This window comes from Scyliorhinus torazame, chromosome 2 (assembly GCF_047496885.1).
Source record: "Scyliorhinus torazame isolate Kashiwa2021f chromosome 2, sScyTor2.1, whole genome shotgun sequence".
In the NCBI taxonomy this organism is placed as follows: domain Eukaryota; kingdom Metazoa; phylum Chordata; class Chondrichthyes; order Carcharhiniformes; family Scyliorhinidae; genus Scyliorhinus; species Scyliorhinus torazame.
In genome coordinates this window covers 297,872,418-297,888,679 of record NC_092708.1, presented here as the reverse complement: position 1 = coordinate 297,888,679, position 16,262 = coordinate 297,872,418, and the positions used below count along the sequence as shown (strand labels likewise).

At 48.9% G+C, this 16,262-nt stretch overlaps 1 protein-coding gene across 1 annotated transcript in view; it reads left to right on the top strand.

Annotated features, from left to right (window-relative positions):
- ttc6 (tetratricopeptide repeat domain 6) overlaps window positions 1–16,262 on the top strand; it is a 554,053-nt gene that overhangs the window by 344,747 nt on the left and 193,044 nt on the right. Inside the window, exon 20 of the mRNA XM_072488749.1 lies at window positions 5,408–5,484. Coding sequence (XP_072344850.1) covers window positions 5,408–5,484 — 77 coding nt within the window. The remainder of the gene's footprint in view (window positions 1–5,407; window positions 5,485–16,262) is intronic.

Below are 16,262 nucleotides of genomic sequence, written 5' to 3'. Positions count from 1 at the left end.
CATAATCTCCGGATTACTGCCCGAGCCACGTGCAAATTGGCATAGGGAGGCAAGAATAAGGGAAGTTAACACGTGGCTGAAAGAGTGGTGTGGGAATGATGAGTTCCTTTTCATGGGACACTGGCATCAGTTTTGGGACAGGGGGGACCTATACCGTTGGGATGGTCTCCACCTGAACCGAGCTGGGACCAGTGTTCTGGCGAAAAGAGTAAATAGGGTGGTCAATAGGACTTTAAACTAAAGATTGGGGGGGAAGGGAAAGTCAGGGAACCAAGAGGTGAAGTAATGAGTGGGAAGCGTAGCTGCTTAGGAATACAAAAAAGCATGAAAAGACAGAACTCAGGAGAGGTTGCAATAGTCCCCATCCCACAAAATATGACACAGTGTATGGAGAGGCTCAGTAAACCAAGGTCCACCACACTAAGAAAACAAAAAGGGACGGTCAACAGAGAATTAAAGGTGCTATATTTAAATGCGCGCAGTGTACGGAACAAGGTAGATGAGCTTGTGGGCCAGATTGTGACTGGCAGGTATGTGGTAGGCATCACAGAGACATGGTTGCAGGGGGTTCAGGACTGGCATTTAAACATCCAGGGATTCACAACCTATCGAAAAGACAGAGAGGTGGGCAGAGGGGGCGGGGTTGCCTTGTTAATTAGGAATGAAATTAAATCAATAGCACTAAACGACATGGGGTCGGATGATGTGGAGTCTGTGTGGGTAGAGTTGAGGAACCACAAAGGCAAAAAAACCATAATGGGAGTTATGTACAGGCCTCCTAACAGTGGTCAGGACCAGGGGCACAAGATGCACCACAAAATAGAAAGTGCACGTCAGAAAGGCAAGGTCACAGTGATCATGGGGGACTTTAATATGCAGGTGGACTGGGTAAATAATACTGCCAGTGGACCCAAGGAAAGGGAATTCATTGAATGTTTACAGGAGGGCTTTTTGGAACAGCTTGTGATGGAGCCCACGAGGGAACAGGCCATTCTGGACTTAGTGTTATGTAATGAGCCAGACTTGATTAAAGATCTTAAAGTAAGGGAGCACTTAGGAGGCAGTGATCATAATATGGTCGAATTCAATCTCCAATTTGAAAGAAAGAAGGTTGAATCAGATGTAAAGGTGTTACAGTTAAATAAAGGTAACTACAGGGGCATGAGGGAGGAACTGACGAAAATCGACTGGGAGCAGAGCCTAGTGGGAAAGACCGTAGAACAGCAATGGCAGGAGTTTCTGGGAGTAATTGAGGACACAGTACAGAGGTTCATCCCAAAGAAAAGAAAGGTTATCAGAGGAGGGATTAGGCAGCCATGGCTGACAAAGGAAGTTAGGGAATGCATCAAAGCAAAAGAGAAAGCCTAGAATGTGGCAAAGAGTAGTGGGAAGTCAGAAGATTGGGAAGGCTACAAAAACAAACAGAGGATAACAAAGAGAGAGATAAGGAAAGAGAGGATCAAATTTGAAGGTAGGCTAGCCAGTAACATTAGGAATGATAGTAAAAGTTTCTTTAAATACATTAAAAACAAACGGGAGGCAAAAGTTGACATTGGGCCGCTCCAAAATGACGCTGGTAATTTTGTGATGGGAGACAAGGAAATAGCCGAGGAACTGAATAAGTACTTTGCGTCAGTCTTCACAGTAGAAGACATGAGTAATATCCCAACAATTCCGGAGAGTCAGGGGACAGAGTTGAATATGGTAGCCATCACAAAGGAGAAAGTGCTAGAGAAACTAAGAGGTCTAAAAATTGACAAATCTCCGGGCCCAGATGGGCTGCATCCTAGAGTTCTAAAGGAGATAGCTGAAGAAATAGTGGAGGCGTTGGTGATGATGTTTCAACAGTCACTGGAGTCAGGGAAAGTACCAGAGGATTGGAAAATCGCTGTTGTAACCCCCCTGTTCAAGAAGGGAACAAGGAAAAAGATGGAAAATTATAGGCCAATTAGCCTAACCTCGGTTGTTGGCAAGATTCTAGAATCCATTGTTAAGGATGAGATTTCTAAATTCTTGGAAGTGCAGGGTCGGATTAGGACAAGTCAGCATGGATTTAGTAAGGGGAGGTCGTGCCTGACAAACCTGTTAGAGTTCTTTGAAGAGATAACAAATAGGTTAGACCAAGGCGAGCCAATGGATGTTATCTATCTTGATTTCCAAAAGGCCTTTGATAAGGTGCCTCACGGGAGACTGCTGAGTAAAATAAGGGCCCATGGTATTCGAGGCAAGGTACTAACATGGATTGACGATTGGCTGTCAGACAGAAGGCAGAGAGTTGGGATAAAAGGTTCTTTTTCGGAATGGCAACCGGTGACGAGTGGTGTCCCGCAGGGTTCAGTGTTGGGGCCACAGCTGTTCTCTTTATATATTAACAATCTAGATGACGGGACTGGGGGCATTCTGGCTAAGTTTGCCAATGATACGAAGATAGGTGGAGGGGCAGGTAGTATGGAGGAGGTGGGGAGGCTTCAGAAAGATTTAGACAGTTTAGGAGAGTGGTCCAAGAAATGGCTGATGAAATTCAACGTGGGCAAGTGCGAGGTCTTGCACTTTGGAAAAAAGAATAGAGGCGTGGACTATTTTCTAAACGTTGACAAAATTCATAATGCTGAAGTGCAAAGGGACTTGGGAGTCCTAGTCCAGGATTCTCTAAAGGTAAACTTGCAGGTTGAGTCCGTAATTAAGAAAGCAAATGCAATGTTGTCATTCATCTCAAGAGGCTTGGAATATAAAAGCAGGGATGTACTTCTGAAGCTTTATAAAGCATTAGTTAGGCCCCATTTAGAATACTGTGAGCAATTTTGGGCCCCACACCTCAGGAAGGACATACTGGCACTGGAGCGGGTCCAGCGGAGATTCACACGGATGATCCCAGGAATGGTAGGCCTAACATACGATGAACGTCTGAGGATCTTGGGATTATATTCATTGGAGTTTAGGAGGTTGAGGAGAGATCTAATAGAAACTTACAAGATAATGAATGGCTTAGATAGGGTGGATGTAGGGAAGTTGTTTCCATTAATAGGGGAGACTAGGACCCGGGGGCACAGCCTTAGAATAAAAGGGAGTCACTTTAGAACAGAGATGAGGAGAAATTTCTTCAGCCAGAGAGTGGTGGGTCTGTGGAATTCATTGCCACAGGGGGCGGTGGAGGCCGGGACGTTGAGTGTCTTTAACACAGAAGTTGATAAATTCTTGATTTCTCGAGGAATTAAGGGCTATGGAGAGAGAGCGGGTAAATGGAGTTGAAATCAGCCATGATTGAATGGTGGAGTGGACTCGATGGGCCGAATGGCCTTACTTCCACTCCTATGTCTTATGGTCTTATAGTACCCAGCATAGGCTGAAAGTACCATCCTGATGCCTGGCCCATGCATGACCAATTCCTACAACCTCCTTTGCAGGAGACACAGAAAAGGCTCCACACAGATAGAATACAGTTGGCCAGACAAGGGACAGCCCTAATGCATTCTTCGCCCAAAGTGAAGGGGCGTTGTCAGGGACCTGTTAACCTCAACAAGACACTGCTGCAGCGTACAGAATTCGGATCTGGGCGACAAAGTGTCCCGAACCTGAATACCCACAGAGTTCCAAACAGATATCTGTAATCCACCCTGCCGAATGCTTTCTCCTTGTCAAGAGGCAGGAAGGCGATTGACAGACCAACCCGCTGGGAATGGTGGATCAGATCCCGGACCAGATGGATAATATTGTAAATGGTCCGGACCAGGACCGTGTAGGACTGGTCAGGGTGAATCATGTGGTCCAGTACGGTGCACCTCCTGGCTCCAAATGGTGTGTCAAGGTTGCCCTTAATCGGCAGTTTAATGGGCTAATTGGTTAGCTGGTTCTGAAGAGCAGTTTCTATCACACCCCAGGAACAGCCTTCCTCAGAATTGGTCAGAGGTGGGAAAACGGCGGCAGTCCAGCATATCGGTCAGTAGTGTGGAATTTCTGGCACACCCATCTCCAGTCCTGCCCCCACATCGCCATGAAAATTTAGCCCATTAATTAATCAGCCTGTGAGTTATTTCTTCATATCATTCACACTGTTGGTGCATTTCCTTTGAAAAGACTGTAATTTAAGATTTTAAATGTTGCGTAATCAAATTAGTCAAATTGGTTTAAGACTTTCATACTGAAGTAACCACTGAAATATTACATAGGTACTGTACAATGAAATTTAATTAACAGTGAATTTGGATATACATTGCTCCTAATTCAAAAGTACTAATACTCCGGGCAGGATTCTCCGGCCACGCCTGCCCGGCAACCGGAGAATCTAGCCTGAGGTCAATGGACTTCTCCAATGTCTATGTCTCGCCCGTGGCGATCTTCGGGTGGGCAGGGCCGAAGAATCCGGCTCCAGATATTATGGGGATTAGGATTAATTTAGTTCTAATTTCATGTGGATCGAAGTTGAATTTATCTCTGAAGCTAGAACCTTTTTGGTTCCATTCCCAGGGTTGGAATTGGCTCAGTGTTGGCAATCTGCATTCAGAGATTTTGATGTTCAAACTTTCTACGTATATCTATTTCATAAGAATAGTATTGAAGCAATATTTGATCTTTGTAGTACTGATCTACACCTCAAAGCAAAAATAATAAATTATGTCCAAATATAATAGTTCCTTTTATGGAATTACATATTTTGTTAGTAGATATCATCATACTGTATTGTGTGTATAATTGGTTATTTGTATAGGACAACAGCTATAGTATAAATTTCCTGATTATAGGCTCAATTCAACTAAATGGCAAAAAATGCCAGCTTGGCACCTTGGCAGTGCCAACCTGGCAGTACCCCTGCCAGCTGGTAATGCCACCTGGGCACCTTGACAATGCCAAGTTGGTACCCAGAACTGCCAGGGTTCCAGTCTGGCATTGCCAGGATGCCCAGGATACATCAGCAGTGCCAAGACACCACCTTGCCCAAAGGGCATGCAGTTGGGGGCCTCCAGCCCCTGGGAAACCCCAACGAGTACCATTCCGCCTGGTCCCCATTTGTGGAGACCAGTGCAGAACGGCGTTTGCCTGAGGTCTTCGAGATGAAGGGGATGAATTCCAAACCCTCAGATACTTTGGGAATCTGCACATTAGAATGAGGCTGACTCTTTCGCTCTAATATGCATATTTGCCAAAAGGTGATCCCACCCACAATGGGCGGGGTTTACACCGATCACGTCAGATCTCACGAGACATTGCGAGGCGGGTAGATCCCGGGAGTAGGGTCTCTCGGCTTTTATCGGCCACACCGCACCACGACAAGCTCCTTTTCGGACCCAGTGTGCTCATTGGATCACGCCCAATGAGTTGAAAATATTTATCTACAAGCCTTACATGAGGATATCCTTTTAAAAGTAAATTATGTTTTGTAACCTAACATTTTTATTCATTTTTATTAAAGGGGACAATATCTGTATGAAATGAAAAACTTTGAACTTGCCAGTTTCTGCATCCAATATTCTGCTGAGATCAATGAAGGTAACACGTTCACACTGTTCTATTACCTATCTGTAATATATATATTTACCTATCTGTAATATATATATTAGTCTTATTTCTCTCGCCGACTTGTTGAAATATAGATGAAGTCTTCCAGTTAATGACAATACAATTTAATGAGTAATATGAAATAATAAGTGAATTATTTACTTAATACGGAATAGTAAATGACCAAACAACTGTATAATAAATCAAATAACTATCAAATAGGATTACACTATACTTTCTAATCTAATAACTTCTTCTCTCGAGCTGTTTCCCTTCTGTACTCTGCGCTCCTCACACACAGTCACTGAGAAAAGAGCGGGAAAGCCTTTATATAGGTCTCAGTGGTGTGGCCATCTAGTGATCATTTACCAGTACTTGCTTAACTCTACTTTAACATATATTACTACATTTACTGATCACTACACACACAATAATCATATTATTAAAATGTGTTTAAATATATTTAATGATATGAAGATTGATAAAGGCAGGTGTAATTGGTCTCTAATCATTTGCATGCATTATACTACTTTGATGGGAAATCAGCTGACAAAATTCAATTTCTCAATTATTCAAAGTAACTCAAGAACAAATCAATATACTTGAATGTTTAGGATATGGAAATCATTTTAAAAGAGAGTTGTCAGATTTATTATTTGCACCATCACATAATTTGGATCACAACTGAACAGCCATTTTTGCTGGAACCTTCACAACATTTTTAGATGATATAAATTTGGATATCACTCACTCGTTTTGGAACACTGCTGTAAATTCAAGAGTTACATTAGATTCCTTATTTACAGTTGTACATTTCCGCCCATATTGCCAACATAAAGGACAGATTTTGTACTGATTATTGTAACAGAACCAAGACTGCTAATAATATCAATTGTATAAAACAATTTAGCAGTTGGAAGAAATTAGGCTGGTGTGCCTAATATAAATAGGGTACTTAGAGCAGTGAATGTTGTCAGTGATTTAAATATTTTGATCATCCAGTGATCGTTTTAAAATGTTATAACCAACCTAATGTTCGGGCGGCACGGTGGCGCAGTGGTTAGCACTGTTGCCTCACGGCGCCAAGGACCCGGGTTCGATCCCAGCCCTGGGTTACTGTCCGTGCGGCGTTTTCTCATTCTCCCCGTGTCTTCGTGGGTCTCACCCCCGCAACCCAAAGATGTGCAGGGTAGGTGGATTGGCTATTCTAAATTGCTCCTTAATTGGAAAAAAAATATATAATGTTGTTCAACATGTACAACACACTTCCAGTGGCGGCCATGAAGGAGCAGGTCGAACATTTGGTGATCCCGCTCGGGTCATACCTTTGGACCTTTTCCCCAATTTTTTCTCGGATTTTACTTGGAGAATTGACAGTGGATGTGACCGTAAGGAGGAGTCCCACACCAGTGAATGGTTGGTAGACCAGGAGTGCTCACAAAGGAAGAAATAGGCGAACAGAGAAGGCCTGGATTAAAGCTGCAGCGGGAAAAAGCATGGCGGACGACCAGAGTTCTGGCTCGACGACCCAGCGGTTGACGGAGCAGTTGATGAAGTTTATCCAAGAGGGCTTCGCCAAGCAGAAACAGGAATACTTGGACCCGATTAGGGAATCGATTGCTCGGCTGGAACAGAGATTGGATGCTCAAGATCGGCGATCCAGAAAGTGGAGAAGGCACTGACCGAGCATGAGGAACACCAAGCAGCAATGGAGGTGGAGGTGGGGATGCTGAGAAACCAGCAGAAAAGGCTCCAGGAGAGGCTGGAGGATCTAGAGAATAGGTCCCGCCGGCAGAACTTGAGGATCGATGGTGTCCTGGGAGTCTGAAGGAGCAGATGCAAGGGCATATATAGCGTGTATGCTCGAGAAGCTAATGGGTGATGGGATGTTCACCCGACCCTTGGAGGTGGACAGGGCGCACAGAGCACTAGCAAAGAAGCCGCGTGTAGGTTACCCCTTGAGGGCGATGGTGGTGAGATGCACGGGTACCTGGACAAGGAGTGTATTTTACGGTAGGCCAGGCAGACACGGAGCTGTAACTGGGAGAACAGCATCCTGCGCATTTACCAAGACCTGAGCGTGGATGTAGCCAGGAGAAGAGCGTGATTCAACCAAATAAAGTCAACCCTTTTCAAGAAGAAGGTGAAGTTTGGACTGCTGTATTCGGCCCCGTCTTTGGGTCACCTATGAGGAGCAACACTTCTATTTTGAGTCGCCCGAGGAAGCGATGGACTTCGCCAGAAAGAAAGGGCTGGCAGGGGACTGGGGTGTTTGAACTTTGCTGCAGTGTTCATGTTAAAAATGTTTTTGTTTTTGGACTATATTTGTAATGCCTTCTGTATCGATCCTGGAGCCGCTGCGTATTTTTGTAAGTTAAAGCTTGCATTTACACTGGTGGGGGACGGGGGTGTGAATTTTCGATGTGGGGTTTTTCTTTTCTTTTTGTTTCCTTCAGTTAACTGGGCTCGGAATGTTTTCTCTTGAATATGTGCGTCTGAGCGGGGGAGGTGGGGGGGAACAATAGGTGGGAAAATGTTTGGTGCCATGGGCGGGCTCACGGAAGCTCAGTGGGGGGTGAGCAGATGTTATGTTTGTTGAAGGGGGTTGTTTTTACTGTGCTGTTATTGGGGGGTGTGAGGGGGGGGAATTGCTCTGCTGACGGGGGAGGGGCTGTTGCTGGGGGACAAAAGGGAGGTCGGGGACGGAGGCTGCCTGGGGGCGGGCCTGCGGGTGAAAGCTGGAGATTAGCCTAAGAAAGGTGATAGCTGATCGGCGGAGGGCGGGTGCGAGAAGCTCCCCGACCAGGCTGATCACGTGATACGTTAGAGGGCTAAATGGGCCGGTTAAGAGGGCACGTGTGTTCACGCATTTGAGGGGTTTGAAGGCTGACATGGCAATGTTACAGGAGACGCATCTTAGGGTAATCGATCAGACGAGACTAAGGAAGGGTTGAGTCGGGCAGGTATTTCATTTGGGGCTGGACTCTAAGACTAGAGGGGTCGCGACCCTGATTAATAAGTGAGTGTCATTCGAGGCGGGAAGAATAGTTGCTAATGTGCGAGGTTGGTACATCATGGCTAGTGGGAAGCTGTAAGGGCTGCTGGTGGTACTCGTGAATGTTTACACACCAAACTGGTATGATGTGGAGTTTATAAGGAGGATGTTGGGGAAGATCCCGGACCTGGACTCGCAAAAGCTGGTCAAGGTGGGGGGGGACGACTTCAACACAATCATTGACCCAAGGCTAGACCGGTCGAGCTCAAGGACAGGCAGGGTGCCAGCAATGGCAAAGGAGCTAAAGGGGTTTATGGAGCAGATGGGGAGAGTGGACCGATGGAGGTTTGGGCGGCCGAGAGTGAAGGAGTTCTCTTTCTACTCACACGTACATAAAGTGTACTCCCGGGTAAACTTTTTCATCTTGAACAGGGCTTTACTGACGGGGGTAGTGGACACTGAGTATTCAGCGATCACGGTCTCGGATCATGCCCGCACTGGGTGGGCTTACAGGTGAGCAAGGAGTGTGGCCAGCGCCCGCATTGCAGATTGGATGTCGGACTGTTAGTGGATGAGGAGGTGTGACGGCAGGTGAGGAACTGTATCCAGAACTATCCGGAAGTTAATGACACGGGAGAAGTCTTGGCAGCAATGGTCTGCGGGGCGCTGAAGACGGTGGTCAGAGTGGAGCTGATTCCGATACACAGGCAGAAGGTAGATAGAGCAGAGACAGATCGACCAGTAGGGGAAATACTTCAGGTCGACAGGTGATATGCGGAGACTCCAGAAGCAGGGCTTTTAAGGGAACGACAGAGGCTACAGACGGAGTTTGGCTTGTTAACTACAGGGAAGGCAGTGGAGCAGCTGAGGAAGGCGAGGGGAGCGATATATGAGTATGAAGAGAAGGCCAGCAGAATGCTTGCGCAGCAGCTCAGAAAGAGGGAGGCAGCCAGGGAGATTGGGAAAGTGAAGGACAGAGACGGGAACTTGGTCGGAGATTCAGAAGGTGTTCAAGGAGTTTTATAGCAGGCAAGATGAGTCAGAACCCCCAGCTGGGCCGTAAGGAATGAGGCAATTCTTAGGGGGGGCTGAGGTTCCCAACGGTGGAGGAAGGGCTGGTAGAAGTGCTGGGGGCCCCGATTGGGAGTGAAGAAATAGCAGAAGGGCTGAAGGCCATGCAGTCATGTAAGGCCCCGGGCCCGGAATCTAGTGGAGTTTTATAAAAAGTTCTCTGGGATGCTAGGGTCGCTGCTGATGAGGACATTTAGTGAGGCAAGGGAGAGAGTATGATGTCACAGGCCACGATCTCACTGATCTTGAAGCGGGAGAAGGACCCGGAGCTATGCGGGTCCTGCAGACTTATCTCCTTATTAAATGTTGTCGCCAAACTGTTGGCCAAAATCTTCATCTAGGATCGAAGACTGCATTCCGGATGTGATTGGAGAGGACCAGATGGGATTGTGAAGGGCAGGCAGTTGGCGGCAGTTGAATGTGATCATGATGCCCCCAGAGGGTAGGGATGTAGAAATAGTGGTCGCAATGGACGCAGAGAAGGCCTTTGATCCGGTGGAATGGACCTATCTGTGGGAGGTGCTGGGGCGGTTTGGCTTTGGATGGGGCTTCATCGACTGGGTTAGGCTGCTGCATCAGGCGCCTGTGGCGAGTGTACGGATGAACAGGTTGACATCGGCTATTTTAGGCTGCACCGGGGGATGAGGCAGGGATGCCCCCTCTCCCCACTGCTGTTTGCGCTGGCCATGGAGCCGCTGGCAATTGCGCTGAGAGCCTCAAGGGGCTGGAAGGTACTGGTTCGGGGAGGGGTGGAACACAGAGTCTCGCTATACGCAGATGTCCTGCTCCTATATATTTCTGACCCACTAGAGGGGATGGGAGAAATTATGAGGATTCTGGGGGAATTTGGCCAGTTTTCGGGTTATACATTGAACATGGGGAAAAGTGAGATGTTCCCGATCCAGGCAAGGGGGCAAGAGAGGCGACTGGGGGAGTTGCGGTTTAGAGTGGTAGGGGGAAGTTTTTGGTATCTAGGCATCCAGGTGGCATGGGAATGGGAACAGCTACATGAGCTAAATTTGACCCGACTGGTGGAGCAAATGAAGGAAGAATTCCGAAGGTGGGACGTGCTCCCTCTATCACTGGCTGGGAGAATATAGACAATGAAAATGACGGTCCTCCTGATATTCCTGTTTGTTTTTCAGTGTCTCCCCATCTTTATTCCACAAGCCTTTTTTAAACGGGTAAACAAGGTGATCTCTGGCTTTGTATGGGCGGGTGAGACCCTGCGAGTAAAAAAGGGGATGCTGGAACGTGCCGGGGGGGGGGGGGGGGAGGGCGGGTTAGCACTGCCGAACTTTAGCAATTACTATTGGGCGGCAAATAAAGCCATGATTAGGAAGTGGGTGGTGGGGGAGGGGTCAGTATGGGAGCGAGTAGAGGTGGCATCATGTAAGGGCATGGATTTGGGGGCATTGGTAATGCCGCCTCTGCCGCCCCCGCCGGCATGGTACTCCACCAGCCCTGTGGTGGTGGCAGCCCTGAGTGTCTGGGGGCAATGGAGGAAACATGTGGGAACGGAGGGAGCATCGGTTTAGTCTCCAATCTGCAATAATCATCGGTTTGCCCCGGGGAGGCTGGATGGAGGGTTTTGGAGATGGCAAAGAGCAGGGATCGAGAGGATGGGAGATCTGTTCTTAGAGTGGAGCTTTCCCAGCCTGAGAGAATTGGAGGAGAAATTTGAATTGACGGGAGGGAATGAGTTTAGGTACCTGCAGGCGCGGGACTTCCTACGCAGGCAGGTGTCTGTCATAATATACATCTATGTATACAATGGAGTGCAGACAGGCAGTGATTGACACACAGGGTGACCAGTAAGCACACAGAACAGAGCAGCCAATCACCAGACAGGACACGACCACTATAAAGCCAGAGGGCATCAGTTTTCCCGCTCTCTGGGGACCCAGCCTCTGAGACAGTCAGAGTTAGTGAGCTGGCCAGTGCAAACACCGTGTGGTAGCTAGTAAGTCTGGTTAGGCTAGTATCAAGTCTCTAGTCAAGTCAGCATAGTGTCAACCAACAGTTGACCATGTATAATAGTTTAGATGTTAAATAAAATCGTGTTGCACCTTATCAAGTGTTGGAGGTCTGTCTCTCACTACACTGCATCAAATGCAGTCCACATCGACCCAGCCTACCCAACACATCATTGTACCAGGGAGTGATGCTGAAAATTGACGGACCTACCTTGAGTGAATCAGTGTTGACCAGCAAACAGACGGACCTACCTTGAGTGAATCAGCGTTGACCAGCAAACAGCCATCCGGTGACATGGAAAACGTCCGCCCTCCTCAGCAGCTCCGCATCGCCGGCGACCTCGGTGCAAATTGGAAGATCTTCAAACAAAAGTTCCAACTCTATCTAGAAGCCGCCGACCTCGAGGCCACATCGGATGCCAGGAAGATCGCACTATTCCTCTCCACAGCCGGGGACAACGCCATCCACATTGACAACTCCCTTACATTCACGGAAGGTGAAGACAAGACGAAATTTAAAACAGTCCTACTGAAGTTCGACAGCCACTGCGACATTGAGGTGAATGAGAGCTTTGAACAGTACGTTTTCCAGCAGAGGCTTCAGGGTAAGGATGAACCTTTTCAATCCTTTCTGATCCATCTCCGCATCCTTGCGCAGTCATGTAACTATGACTCGACCACTGATTCCATGACCCGGGATCAGATCGGGGTCCACTCCGATTCCCTTCGCCAGCAGCTCCTGAAAGTCAAGCAGCTCACCTTGACCATCACCATCGAAACATGCGTTCTCCACAAACATGCTAACAATCGGTACTCCCACATCAGGGTGGCAGAAAAGACAAAGCTAACCTCCCACGAGGCGGAACGGGTGCAGGCCATCGCACAAATGCAGGGCCTAAGTATCGACGAGAGTGGCCATTCCGCGCGCTTTTCCCGGGCCCCTGCTCATGCACGCCACGACTGAGGGGACGGTGAGACCGACAACTAGACTGCGCAGGTGCGTACGTCATTCGACCGCACTGCGCATGCGCGATGGCGCACGGAACGCGCTGACATTGGCGTCATGACGTGTCCGAATTGTGGCTCCGCCCATTTAAAGCGGCAATGTCTGGCAAAATCACAACGGTGTCTACAGTGTGGCAAGCTTGGCCACTAAGCAACCCTTTGCAGATCTGCTCCACTGCCCAGCATCCAGCGATCCCAGCCGTGGCGCAGAAGCGTCCGTTCAATACAGCAGGCCATGCCAGACTCCGACCCCGACAGCCCAACAGATGCTGATGCTGCGAGCCTCAAATCTCCATATCGGGTGGGCATCATTACGAAGCATGCGCTGCCTTTCTCCAAGACAGCGAAGCACCTCCCGATCCTCAGCGTGGAACCCGATGACGAGTGGTGTGCTGCCCTCACAGTCAACAAGGCTCGCATCCGGTTCAAACTGGACACCGGCGCATCGGCGAACCTCATCTCCAAATCCGATCTCGACACCATCCGCGTCAGACCAAGCATTCTTCCACCGGCCTGCCAGCTCCTTGACTACAATGGCAATGCCATAGCTGCCAGTGGTTCAGGCCAACTCGGAGTTTCCAATAAGTCATTTAAAATGACACTGCGATTTGAGATCGTGGGACCTGAGAGAGCATCCCTGTTCGGTGCTCGGGCCTGCAAACACCTGAACTTGGTTCAGCGAGTCCACACCATGTCATCCTCACAGGCGACGGCTCACCTGATGAGAACTTCCAGGGTGAAATTGATGACATCATCACGCAGCACCACAGCGTGTTCGACGGAATGGGCACACTCCCATACCGATACAAAATCCTGCTCAAACCAAACGCCACCCCTGTGATCCACGCACCACATCGGGTGCCGGCACCCCTCAAGGACCGCCTCAAGCAGCAGTTACAGGACCTCCAGGACCAGGGCATCATATCAAAGATCACAGAACCCACGGACTGCGTCAGCTCCATGGTCTGCGTCAAGACGCCGTCAGGGGAGCTTAGAATCTGCATCGACCCCAAGGATTTAAACCGCAACATCATGAGGGAACATTACCCGATACCAAAACGAGAGGAGTTGACCAGCGAGATGGCTCATGCCAAACTCTTTACGAAGCTGGACGCCGCCAAGGGGTTCTGGCAAATACAGCTGGATGCATCCAGTCGCAAACTGTGCACATTCAATACCCCGTTCGGTCGCTACTCCTACAACCGGATGCCTTTTGGCATCATCTCTGCCTCAGAGGTATTTCACCGCACCATGGAACAGATGATGGAGGGTATCGAGGGGGTGCACATGTATGTTAACGATGTCATAATCTGGTCCACAACTCCTCAAGAACACATCGATCGCCTCAAGCAGGTATTCCACAGAATCCATGAGCATGGGCTCCAACTCAACAGAGCCAAGTGCTCGTTCGGTCAATCAGAACTCAAATTCGTTGGTGACCACATCTCGCAGCAAGATGTGCGGCCAGATGCTGACAAGGTCTCGGCGATCAATACCATGAAGACTCCAGAGGACAAGAAGGCGGTCCTCCGCTTTCTAGGGATGGTCAACTTCCTCGGGAAGTTCATTCCCAACATGGCGGCACACAACACAGCCCTCCGCCATCTCGGCAAAAAGTCGACGGAATTCCAGTGGCTGCCCGCTCATGAGAACGAATGGCGTGAGCTGAGGGCAAAACTCATCACAGCCCCGGTGCTGGCGTTCTTCGACCCTACCAAAGAGACCAAAATATCCACTGACGCGAGCCAGAACGGTATTGGGGCGGGGCTCCTCCAACGGGATGACTCCTCCTCATGGGCCCCAGTTGCCTATGCCTCCAGAGCCATGACGCCCACTGAGCAACAGTACGCTCAGATCGAGAAGGAATGCCTGGGCCTCCTAACGGGAATCGACAAATTTCATGACTATGTGTATGGCCTCCCAAAATTCATGGTTGAGACGGACCACAGGCCACTTGTCCACATAATCCAGAAGGATTTGAATGACCTGACGCCTCGGTTACAACAAATCCTTCTCATGCTACGCCGCTATGACTTTGAACTTGTCTACACGCCAGACAAAGAACTCATTGTTGCAGATGCCCTTTCCAGGTCTCTCACCACACCGTGTGAACAAACTGACTTTGTCTGCCAAATCGATGCGCAGGTGCAATTGTATGCCTCCAACCTTCTGGCCACTAATGAGAGGGTCATCCAAATTCGGGAGGAAACGGCCAAGGATCCTCTGCTACAGCGTGTGATGCAGCACCTCACGAATGGCTGGCAGAAGGGACAGTGTCCCCAGTTTTACAACGTCAAGGACGACCTGACAGTGGTGGACAGCATCCTCATGAAGCTCGATAGGATTGTGATTCCGCAGAGCATGCGAGCTATGGTGCTCGGCCAACTCCATGAGGGTCACCTGGGGGTCGAGAAATGTCAACGCAGAGCTCGAGAGGCAGTCTATTGGCCGGGCATCAGCCAGGACGTTGCCAACACGGTCCTCAACTGCCCCACATGTCAGAAATTTCAGCCAGCTCAACCCAAAGAAACACTGACACAACATGAGATAGTGACCTCCCCATGGTCCAAAGTCGGTGTCGACCTTTTCCACACCAAGGAGTAGCCCTCCTGGTCGACTACTTCTCCAATTACCCTGAAGTGGTGAAACTGTCCGACCTCACGTCAAAGGCGGTGATTAAAGCATGCAAAGAAACGTTTGCCAAGCATGGGATACCGCTCAAGGTGATGAGTGACAACAGTCCCTGTTTTTACAGCCAGGAATGATCTGATTTTGCCCGCCTATACAACTTTCGTCACGTAACCTCCAGCCCCCACTACCCGCAGTCAAACGGGAAGGCTGAAAAAGGGGTCCATATTGTCAAGAGATTACTATGCAAGGCTGCAGACTCAGGCTCCGATGTCAACCTGGCGCTGCTGGCATACAGAGCATCCCCGCTGTCCACTGGGTTGTCTACCGCGCAGATGCTCATGAATCGCACTCTGCAAACCACGATTCCAGCCACCCATGTTCCAGACCTTGACCACCTCATGGTCATACAAAAGATGCAGCATTCTCAGGCCCAACAGAAATCAGCATATGACGATCATGCCACGGATCTCCCCGAGCTGATCCCAACTGATTGTGTTCGTGTGCAGTTGCCGTACGGCGGCTGGTCCGCCACAGCTGTGGTGGTCAAGCAAGTGGCCCCGAGATTGTTCCTCGTCCGCATGGCTGATGGCTCCTTCCTACTCCGCAACAGACAGGCGCTGCGCAGAGTTCCACGCCCGCCACCTAACCATGATGTCCCGCCTCACACAATGCTTCCTCCGGACGTGCCCTACCACGAGGCCACCGATCTACCAGCAATCCTGCCGACCTCTGCGACCACCGCATTGGCGGTGGTCACGCCTATCCAAGTGCAGGCGGCCCCTGATCCACCCTTGAGGCGGTCAACCAGAATTCGTCACCCGCCGCAGAGCCTAAACTTATAGACTGAACTTTTGCACAACTGTGTTACCTTATCGTTTTGACCTCTGTAAATATCGTTGTTACCATTTCATCTGCCCTATATCTGCACTAGCGCCACCTTCCTGTGTACATAAGGTCATTTTAGCACATTCTGTATATAGTCACGCACATATACACATCCACACGCACATGCACCTTAATATTTATTATCTTAACACAGACAATACAGAACAAAAAAAAGGGGGGGAGATGTCATAATATACATCTATGTA